The 11,604-nt window shown below is 36.3% G+C and overlaps 1 protein-coding gene across 1 annotated transcript in view; it reads left to right on the forward strand.

The window, feature by feature from the left end:
* Positions 1-11,604, forward strand: part of SEC62 (SEC62 preprotein translocation factor) — a 32,468-nt gene that overhangs the window by 4,959 nt on the left and 15,905 nt on the right. Inside the window, exons 2-5 of the mRNA XM_017848806.1 lie at positions 4,089-4,197; positions 5,429-5,534; positions 10,992-11,191; positions 11,440-11,534. Of these exons, the coding sequence (XP_017704295.1) occupies positions 4,089-4,197; positions 5,429-5,534; positions 10,992-11,191; positions 11,440-11,534 (510 nt within the window). The remainder of the gene's footprint in view (positions 1-4,088; positions 4,198-5,428; positions 5,535-10,991; positions 11,192-11,439; positions 11,535-11,604) is intronic.

The raw sequence follows: 11,604 nt of genomic DNA on the forward strand, positions 1-11,604 counted from the left end.
AAAAAAAAAAAAAAAAAAAAAAGAAAGTATCAATAAACAAGTTAATTCTATGTCTAGTTGGGAGAGATTATCCAAGTCCGTGTTTTCTCTTCCTTTCATTGCCACTTGGTAGTGCCTTTACAAAGGACAGGATGCAGTTTTGGAAGAGTTTGGTGAACTTGAAATTAATTGTTAAAATGAGATTTTTTAATTTTGTGCATACATATCAGATTCCCTATTGCATAATATGTAATTCTCAATTTTTATGTATCCTAATATTTAATCAGATTTTACATGTGATGCCTCTAGCAGCAGTAAGTAGATTAGTATATTTATGTCTGTATTCAGGAATAGTAGTGTTAGTATGAGTATATATGTAACATGCCTAAATTTGATATGGTCTTTCTCTACAATTACCTTCCTCCCAAAGTTCCTTTCTGTTGATAAAGTTAGAAATCTGACATCTTTACCTAGCCATTTTGTTTATCCTTTATCATTGAGTTCTATCTGTTCTACATTTGAAATGTTTCAAATATCTACATTTCTTTCCCACTTATAATCTGGTATCACACCACAATTTACTTGGATATTACAGTAGTCTTCCATCCGTTTCCCTGCCTTATGCATTCTTTTCCAGTTCATCCTACGCACAGCCACCAAAATCATGTCTAAATCATTTTTCTAATTATGTCCTATTCAGAAACTACTAGTGGTCTTTCTCCTGCTTACAGGATAAAGTAGAAATTTCCTCACCTACCTTGATGACTCTTTATTCTACTTTTACATACTTAATCTGCCAATACTTCCTAGCTTGTCTCTACTACAGCCAATTTTGTATCATTCTCAGCCACAATATTTATGGCTTTTCAATCAATTTACCCAAAACTGGTTCATCTTTCAAAATTTAGCTTCCTCTTCCAGTGTTCCTGTCCACATTGATAATCTCACTCCTACTTTGTGTGCTTTTACTTTGTTGCCAAGGCTGGAGTGCAGTGGCATGATCTTGGTTCACTGCAGCCTCAACCTCCCAGGGCTCAGATGGTCTTCCTACCTCAGCCTCCTGAGTAGCTGGAACGACACATGTGCACCACCTTTTTCTTTTTTTCTTTTTTTCTTTTTTTTTTTTTAGTAGAGAAGGAGTTTCACCATGTTGCCCAGGCTGGTCTCAAGCCTGGTCTTCTGGGCTCAAGCAGTCTGCCTGCCCCAGCCTCCCAAAGGACTGGGATAACAGGCATGAGCCACCCCACCCATCCTACTTCGTGTATTTCAAAAATATTTTTTCTGCCTCTCTTTTCGTGAAATAAAAATTACTGCTTCTAATAGTTATGTAATAGAGTGTACATATCATGTCTTGCAAATCTATGCTGTTAACTGTAGCATCCAGAGATGATAGGGTAAGTACTCTGTAAGTCCGAAAGAACAGGTCACGTTTATTCAGACTTCTCCCCCACAATTTTTAATCAAGCACCTCCCAGTAACAAGTTATTTAATTAGATCAGCTTTAAGTTGACAACAGATGTATCAGATGAGGAAAAAATTGAGCACGTGTGGTGTGATTATATAATAGAATTGGTTTTTATAAACCATTTATAGTAGTATTTTCAACTTTTATAGTATTACTTTTTCAGATGTATGGATATATAGAATATTATTTACTAATTGAGGCTCTGCGAAGTGTAGTGTATTTTATAAACAGAATTAAATATTACCATTTAATATACCTGATACCAACATATATTAATATATTTTAGTATGGTTTCAAAATTTTAATGAGGAATTTTACCTTTTATTATATCAGAAAGTATATTTTGCAGTCAGACCTCAAATAAATCGTTATGAATCTTGTAGATGTTCCTGAACTTGGAGTGTTAAATTTTTAATTTGCCATTTTTTAAGATTCTACTTTTTGGCTGGGTGTGGTGGCTCATGCCTGTAATCGTGGCACTTTGGGAGGCTGAAGCATGCAGATCACCTAGGTCAGGAATTCGAGACCAGCCTGGCCAACGTGGTAAAATCCCATCTCTACAAAAAATTAGCCAGATATGGTGGTGGGCACCTGTAATCCCAGCTACTCGGGAGGCTAAGGCACGAGAATCACTTGAACCCAGGAGGTGGAGGTTGCAGTGAGCTGAGATAGCACCATTGTACTCCAACCTGGGCGACAGAGCAAGACTGTGTCTCAAAAAAACCAAACAAACAAAAAAAGAAGATTCTACTTTTTGTGACACATATTTTCATATATAAAAGTTTTAATTTCATAAATACTTGATTTTACAGTAGTCTTCTTTTGGGTTGAGTGGTTTGGGCTTTTAATTTTTATTTCCACAAATAGCCCACAGCTGGTAGTTGCAGACTGTAGAAATTGTATACCTGGTATGATCTTACACAGGTAATTGGCTACTGGAAGTAGAGGACTTGGGAAATACAAAGGAAGAAATGAGAGAAGTAGCTGCCAGGAGACTCAGTAACCAAAACACAAACCTCCACTTCATCTAACACATTATTCCTTTTTGGGATAAAATTAAACGTTTGTTGATTGTTCTTTATTTTCCTCAAACGTAACTGAATTCAGACTTATCTTAACTTTGGAAAAACCTGACATAGATAAGTTGGATAGATTCTTTTTTCTATTTTGCATCATTAGATTTTTTTCGCTTGAAACAACTGTGTTTAGCATTAATTCTTGGCATCTTAGATTCTTGCCAGATAATTTTTTACTATTATTTGGCATTTTATTCTTTAAAGAAGCAGACCTTCCTGAAATCATTCACATTTAGATTATATGTTGCTGGAAATATTGAATGTTCTGTGTATTATGCTTAAGCATGTAATTAAAGACAGTAATTAGGAACAGTGCATTTGTTTCAGTAGCTTACAGCAATAAGACAACTTTTGAAAGTTTATACATAAGATGTATACAAAGATAGACAGCCTTCATTGTCTTCAGTACGTGAGCAGGGAAAATAAGTTCACAGGAGGAATTGTCAAAGAACTTCAGAATGAAAGGGAATACAGGGAAGATAGGGAATGAGAAACAATAAAGAAAATAATAGAAAATTTGGGAAAAGGTACAGAAGAAAGAAAGCAGAGAAGGACTAAAACAGCCTTTCCAAAATGACTCTTTGTCAGTGCACTTCTGTTAATCACTTCTTCAAATGAGATAGTAATATCTCTTTTGCATTTTTTATTTTGCCTCATCCTTACTGGAGAAGAGGAGAAAGACAGTCCCAGGAGTGTCTGGTATCTGCAACCACAGTGGGAAAGCAAAGAGAATACAAATTGTCATTGTCTCAGTAGTTCTTATGGCTACCACACTGGGGCAGCTGTCATTGATTAATTTGAGAACTCCTCCTGCAATCTGTTGTCCATTGTTCAGGGTACCTATCTTTGGCTGTTATTTTAACATTTATTTATGACATTTGTTTCTACTTACTTTGACATTTGGGTACTCACTACTGGCAACATCTTATCTTTTTAATTACTGCCTTGTGGCTTATAAAAAGAGACTATGGCCAGCAGCGGTGGCTCATGCCTGTAATCCCAGCACTTTGGGACGCTGAGGCCAGCAGATCACTTGAGGTCAGAAGTTCAAGATCACCTGGCGAAACCCTGTCACTACTAAAACTACAAAAATTAGGTGGACATGGTGGCAGGCACCTGTAATCCCAGCTACTCAGGAGGCTGAGGCGGGAGAATTGCTTGAACTCAGGAGGCAGAGGTTGCAGTGAACTTAGATCGCACCACTGCACTCCAGCCTGGGTGACAGAGTAAGACTCCATCTCAAAAAAAAAAAAAAAAAAGACCATATAAGAATGAAAGTGAGCTGGTACAAAGTAGTTATCATTGTGGAAAAAACAACTCAGATGCCTCATAGTCGAAGCCGAGAAGCAGAAAGGCTTTGCCTCTATCAACTTATATTTGAAAAATGTAGTTTCTTTAAATCTCCATTTTGTCTTTTGAACACATTATCAGTTCTGCTCCAGGGAAAGCTTGAAAGCAAAGCCTGTACTCCACTTGAAAAGATTCATAAAATAGATTTGTAAATTATTCTTCAGCGCATGGATTTCTCAAGTAAATGATTATACTAAATTAATATTCATATGTTGCAGGAAGTTGGTGAACCATCTAAAGAAGAGAAGGCTGTGGCCAAGTATCTTCGATTCAACTGTCCAACAAAGTCCACCAATATGATGGGTCACCGGGTTGATTATTTTATTGGTAGGATTATATCAGTAAAATCATATTAGTGTACATATCTTGTGAAGTTAACCTACATTTGGGATATGTAGAAGTTTTAAAAGTGCTTTCCAAATGTGATTGTTCTGGTGATGGGCATATGGCAGTTGATTATTCTGTTCTTTCCTTTTATGATTGAAAATGTCTATAATTAAAAAAACATGTTTTCTAATAACTATTGTTGGAAATTTTTTTAAATAGGATTTATTTTCAGTGTTTTAAAATACTACCTTTTGTTTAGATAGTATGTGTACTTGGAACTAAGAGCTTTGGCTTTTTTCCCCCGAACAATGTCATTATAAGCTGATGTCATTTATAACACCAGAGCTTCTAAGTAGGGGTTGAGTTTGCCTTTCTCATCAATTAAAAGTGAATTGCAGCTGGGTGTCGTGGCTCACACCTATAGTCCCAACACTTTGGGAAGCCAAGGCAAGAGGATTACTTGAGGCCAGGAGTTCAAGACCAGCCTATGCAACACAGTGAGACCCCCATCTCTGCAAAAAAAAATTAGATGAGTATGATGGCATGTGCCTCTGAAGTGAGAGGATGGCTTGAGCCCAGGAGTTAGAGGCTGAAGTTAACTATGATCCCACCACTGTACTCCAGCCTGGGTGACAGAGCAAGAACCTGTCTCTTAGAAGAAAAAAAAAACTAAATTGCCAGTAGAGAGGAAAATTCCTTTATTGTCTCTCTCTTTAGTGTTATTAATGATTTGACATTCATTACAACTTTAAAAAAGTAGATGTGCTAATCTCTTCAGATAGTATGTTTAGCTGTTTCTTGTGACAGCAGTAGATTGTTGACAGAGCTTCTTCCTCAGTGTATTAGAGTAAATAAAACTTGATGAGAATTTTTATTACTTGCAGGGAGCAGAGAATATTTTGGTTTATCTACATATCCTTGTGATTAATAAGAGTGATAGTTACATACAGATATTTTAAATTTTTGAATATTTCCCCATTAATTTATCTTGCTTTAGTTGATATTTCTGAATGCCATTATTTCCCAACATTACTTTTAAAAGATACTTAATATATTTCACAAGTTGAGGTTTTGGGGAACTATTAATCATGATCATGTTAGATTTAATTTTCTGTTGAGTTTGGTTTTCTTTTTTGTTGCCAGAGTGTTGAAATTTCACTTTGTAAAATATTATTTAGATAGACGTAAATTCCCATGTATACTAAATTTAAATAATGAATTTTTTCTTCAGCTTCAAAAGCAGTGGATTGTCTTTTGGATTCAAAGTGGGCAAAGGCCAAGAAAGGAGAGGAAGCTTTATTTACAACCAGGGAGTCTGTGGTTGACTACTGTAACAGGTACTGTTTATTTCTTAGTGAAGAATAACATAATAATTTTAAATTTTATTCGTAGTTCTGAAGCTCCTTACATCATTAAAAGTAGTGATACTACAACATAACTCAAATATAGTTTTCACATGTAACCTGATTTCTTTAGTACCTTTGGAAATGTGTTTGGTATTAGAGTATTATACTTTTAACTGTATATAATTTTTATTTATGTTTTATTACTTTTATATATTTGTGAGCCCTACTAAAGGGTCAGCAACAAAAATCATATACCAGTGCCTACAGTAGAAAAGGAAGTTCTTTCTTTTATAGAGCAAATTGGTTGGGGAGTCTTTTTTTCAAAACTTGCAGGAATTCCTATTAGCTGTGTTACCGCTATTTTTTTAGTACCTGCACTCTGAGCCATAAGCAGCATACCCTTTCCTATTTGGTTCAGTGTTTGCTAATGTAGTATTCTAAAATCAAGGCAGCTGCAACATCTACCTTGTCTTTTTCTGAGAATTTCAAGATGAAATACAGCTAATTCAGTAATGTATCATATATTTTTCGTAATAGATTTTTTTCTGTTTTGAAAAAACTTTTGATGGTGAGTGGTTTACCTAAAAGATAAAGTCACCTTCTTTTGGAAAGAAGTATGCTGGTTTTCTTTCCATTTTTTTCTTTTTTTCTTGGTTTACTTAATACTAAGCATTTTCTTAATATATGTTAACTAAATTTTGTTTTCATAACACTAAAGCTTATCTTTGGGGATTTTAGATTATTTAATGTGTACTAATATTTTATTTAATGGCACCTAAAGTATCAGCCACCTAAGAACCCTCTTAAAAACCACTATTTCACCACCTGGTTTCTTAAGCTGTCAAGTCAAAGAATTATTGAATATTTCTTAAAATTCTTAGTTGCCAAAGACTAGAGGTTACTAACAGACCTTTTAGAAACAATAGGTTTCGGCCGGGCGCAGTAGCTCACGCCTGTAATCCTAGCACTTTGGGAGACTGAGGCAGGCGGATCACGAGGTCAGGAGATGGAGACCATCCTGGCTAACACAGTGAAACCCTGTCTCTACTAAAAATACAAATACTGTCTCCTCCAACAAAATGAAGATGCATTTAATGGAGCTATTAGATCTGTAAGCCCAAATCTCTGAGTAGAGTGGCCAGTGTGAATCCACATTTTTTGGCTTTTTAGGAGCCTTGGTACTTTGTTATTTGAAAAGCTCGAAAGACCTGAGTACGGAGAGTGTCCAAAGATACTCGATTTTCATTGTATATGCTCTTCCCACTGACGTCAGATTGAGTCCTTTCTGCACTAAAATAAATGAGAGTAGCATAACTTTAAGGTCTCCAGAGCCACTTCTTACACAACCGTAGAGTCTTGTTGGCCAGTCCTCATGAGTTGCTGCCCAGTAGCAGACAAAATCACAAAGGGACTCTTGTCCAGTTTCTTTTTTTCTCTTTCTGGCATCCTCCAATACTGTCAGTTTTTCTGAAGCAGCTAAGTGGCATGAGGGAGTCTGAGGAAAAACAAAATAGGAAAATGTAGGATGATAAAACAATCTTTTCTAATGTGATCTATACCTTTTTATGGGCTATATCATGAATGAACTCATACATATTAGGTTAAGTCTCCACAAGACTTTGTATCGCTGACCCCCAATCCAGTTATGTCGTCCTCGGTCTTGTGCACATGCCACACTCATCTTCTCTTCTGGTCTTACTCCTATGATAACTTGCCACTTTGCCTAAATGGTTCTCTTTCCTCTGTCCCATGTGCCTCTCAAAATCACAAACAAATCCCTCAAGTCCTTCCTCTACCATGTACTCTTCCCGAGGCCCTCCAGCCTTCATCAGCCTTTGTATCTAAAGGTCTGAGTTTATCACATTAGTACCTCCCAGTTTGGCCCTTACTATTTTAGAATTGCTACATATGTGTTATTTTTTTTTAAATCTCCTCCCAGCTAAATCTGAAAACAATTGTAAGACTGTTTTATACTTTATTGTAACTCCATAACAATTACCACAGTGTGAGCACTTAATAAAAACCCACCTTTGCCACATTGGTGAAAGTCCCCAACATGTCTGGCATTTAATAAATGTTTGTTAAATCTGAAAAAAGATGGAGTTGAGGGGAAAAAATACAGAAGCAATTTTAAAACTTTTTAGAGCTGTTTTAAAACCACTTACTCAACAAATATTCTAGGCTCCAGGAATACAATCATGACTGTGACTTGGTCCCTACATCAGAACATCCTCTGATCTGTTAGGGAAGATTTATAACTAATTACAATGGGTGTGTTCTATAAGGAAGAGAGAGATGGTGAAACTACGAAGAATGACATCACAAAGAAAATGTTTTAAGTAAATTTTGAAACATAAATAGGTGATTACCCAACAAACAAGAGAATAAAGGAAATTCATTCCAAGCAAAGGGCATAGAACACACCAAGATAGGAAAGTTTGAGTAGTTCTGTAAAAATGTCAGAGAGCTTTATGTTAGTAATGTGTTCTATACCATGTGTTTAAAGCCAAATGGAGGCTCTGATATTATACAGATGTTAATGTCAGTCTCACCTTTTGACCTAATTGTGAAATTATTTTCAACACAATTTAACTGAAAGTTAATAGTCTAGTTTTCTTTCATGGGGGTGGGCAGCAGTGCAGGAAAGTTGACAGAAGCAGATGATCCTGCTGTTTCTATTGCCTTCTGTATCTACTCATCAGGGAAAAGACTTTTTTCTTTTTTTTTTTTTTTGAGATGGAGTTTCTCAAAAAAATGGCAGTTTCTCTGTCACCAGGCTGGAGTGCAGTGGCGCGATCTCGGCTCACTGCAAGCTCCGCCACCCAGGTTCACACCATTGTCCTGGGACTACAGGCACCCACCACCACGCCCGGCTAATTTTTTGTATTTTTAGTAGAAATGGGATTTCACCGTGTTAGCCAGGATGGTCTCGATCTCCTGACCTTGTGATCCACCCGCCTCAGCCTCCCAAAGTGCTGGGATTACAGGCGTGAGCCACCACGCCTGGCGGAAAAGGCTTTTTTCTACTAAAGTTGCATTGTTTGTTTTTAAAATTATTTCTTTATTAAGAATAATTTTTTCCAATAAAGTAAATTTAAGAAAATGGGAAATGTTGCAAATGATTTAGAAGAAAATCCAAATTACTAATAATGTTGCTTCATAGATAGCCCCATTACCATTTGAGAATATATGCTTCAGGTACCTGTATGTGTACACATGTACTCTTAATATGTGGACATGTATATGAACTGCATTATAAAATGCTGGTTTTTCAATTAACATATGATAAACAGGATGTATTTTTATTTTCATTTGTAGTGGTTCCTGATAGGAAATCTGGAAATCACATAAGTGCACAAAGAAAAGTAGAATATATTTTCATTGCAGATTTTTTTGTGTAACGCATGTTCTGAAGAAGAGTGAAAACTACCAGGGACTGCAATTCAGTTTTCAAATACTTCCCACCTGACTATTTTTTTTTTTTTTTTTTTTTTTTGGAGACGAGTCCTCACTCCTGTGGCGGGGCTGGAGCGCCCGCGGCGAGTGCCAGGGCCGGCGATCGTCAGCTCATGCAAGCTCTGCCTCCGGTTTACGCCATTCTCCGTGCCTCAGTGCCTTCCCGAGTAGCTGGGGACTACAGGCGCGCCACCCGCGCCCGGCTAGTTTTTTGTGATGTTTTAGTAGGACGCTCGGTTTCACGAGGTTAGCCAGGATTGGTCTCGACTGCCTGGCGTCGTGATCCGCCCGTTCTCGCCCTCAAAGTGCTGGGATTACAGGCTTGAGCCACCGCGCCCGGCCCCCACTACTATTCTTAAATCCCACTTTGTACTCCTAAGTAGTTAATCATTAAGGTCTCATTTCAGATTCTTGTTTGTTTATATATGTATATGTATTCATAGCAGATATGATTAGTATTTTAGGGGGCACTTTGAACATTTGCACAATTATATGCACAATCATATTTGCAGAATTTAAAAATAGGTCTTCTGAATAAGTAGTATGGGCCAAATGAGGAAACCTAGAAATTAGCTTTGTGGAAGTGCTCATAGGCTGGACCTAATTGGGGAGCAGATGGAAGCCCAGCCAGGCAGGTAAAACACAGGTGCTTCAGGGGACTGAACACAATGACAAAAAGAAGTGGTTATCTGGGCAGGAAGAAAGCATCTAGTTAAAAAGTGCTGCAATGTGCTGGAGCAGGCACCAGTGAGGTGTAAGTAGAAAGGTAGCTAGATAGTCACCATTAGCAGGCACCAGTGGTGGTGGTGAGACCTAGCTTCTAGATCGTATTGTGGTAGTTGTACATTATCAAAGCAGGAATGAAGAAACCAGTCAGGAATTCTGAAACTAGAACATGAGATTTGAAAAAGTGACTTTTAGATGACAAAAATAAGGGCAACCCAGTTTCTTGAGTAGGATTATAAGGTTAAAGAGAAACTACCAAGCAAGGTTGACTTAATTTGGGGTAAGATAAAAAATGAATAAAGCAAGGATCTCTCTCTTAAGAAGTTTACCGTCTAGTGAAGGAGCAAACAACTATAACAAATTATATAGTGAGTTAGAAGATAAGTGCTATGGATAGGATAACAGGAAACGAGAGAATGGGAAGGTGGGCTTAGGTTTTAAACAGAGTAGTTGTGGTTGAGAGAAAATGAAGAAAGTGAGGGAATGAAACAAAAGGACATGCTTATTTGGGGGAAGAACATTCTAAGGAAAGGGAACAGCTGGTGTGAAGGCCCTAAGGTGAGAATATGAAATATAATAATAACTGCTAAAAAGAGAAGAACAATCTATTTAGAGAGAAAGTAGTGAAATCAGGAATGCACCATGTTTTGCCAAATATATTGCACATTTTTCAATTTGATGCTGTGCAAGTCCTTTTCAGAAAGAGTCCAAAAATCTTACCTTAGTATATTTAATCATTACTTAATTGAAGATAATCATTACAGTGGCAGACTGAATTGTAAAGTACTTGGAGAAAAAAGAACATGAAGAGAGCTGAAAAGACATTATTTGGATCAATCAAATCATCACTTTTAATCTGTTAACATTTCTTAAACTGTTTATTTTCTCCATTCTTTATTATGTCAGCTCTTGCATTTGAGACTTAACATAAAGTGAAGCTGAGTCTTGATTACTCTAAATGAACCCAGAAAGAGTCTTTATACGGATAATCTCAAACCTATAATCTCTTTTATAATTAAGTTACATCATTAAAAATGAAAATTATATTGAATATCACTGAGTTTTGACAACTTTTATATAATTGACTGTAAAGTTTTTTGATTTAGTGGTATCGCTGACTACTTTTTCACGGGCATACTAGTTGTAATTTCTCTTATGTTTGCTAATTTATGTCTTCCTTTGCTTATTTTATTCAGGTCTTGATATTTTTGCTTTTTGGTCTATATCTATATTGGGAGTGTAATGCCATACCTGTTTTTCCCAAAGGCTTTTAAAGAAGCAGTTTTTTCACCGGGCCCTAAAAGTAATGAAAATGAAATATGATAAAGACATAAAGAAAGAAAAGATAAAGGAAAAGCTGAAAGTGGAAAAGAAGAAGATAAAAGAGCAAGAAAGAAAATATAAAGGAAGAGAAGACAAAAAAAGAAAAGAGAAAAAAAAGGATGGTGAAAAGGAAGAACCCAAAAGGTGAGTTAATCTAAAATTAAGTAAAATTTAAAATCATTATGTGCACATGATCATTACTGGCCTATGAGCATATTTAAATATTATGCAATACCCACCTGAGATAACTATATTAGAGTTATTATAAATACCATGGTTGAGAATTCTTATTTCTGTGCTACAAATAGTCAGTGAAAATTTTTTGACTGTATGAACGTCATTTCTTGCTTGCTTGTAAGTATTATTTCTTCTATTCAACTTGTGTTTTCATAGGAGGAAACTCCAGGAACTCCTAAAAAGAAGGAAACTAAGAAAAAATTCAAACTTGAGCCACATGATGATCAAGTTTTTCTGGATGGAAATGAGGTGAGAGTAAGCCTATAACTAGAAGTTCAGTTTTCTATAGGAGTTTTAGAAACATGTTTGATGCCTTCAC

Source organism: Rhinopithecus bieti, unplaced genomic scaffold, assembly GCF_001698545.2.
Source record: "Rhinopithecus bieti isolate Rb0 unplaced genomic scaffold, ASM169854v2 scaffold_32014, whole genome shotgun sequence".
In the NCBI taxonomy this organism is placed as follows: Eukaryota; Metazoa; Chordata; class Mammalia; order Primates; family Cercopithecidae; genus Rhinopithecus; species Rhinopithecus bieti.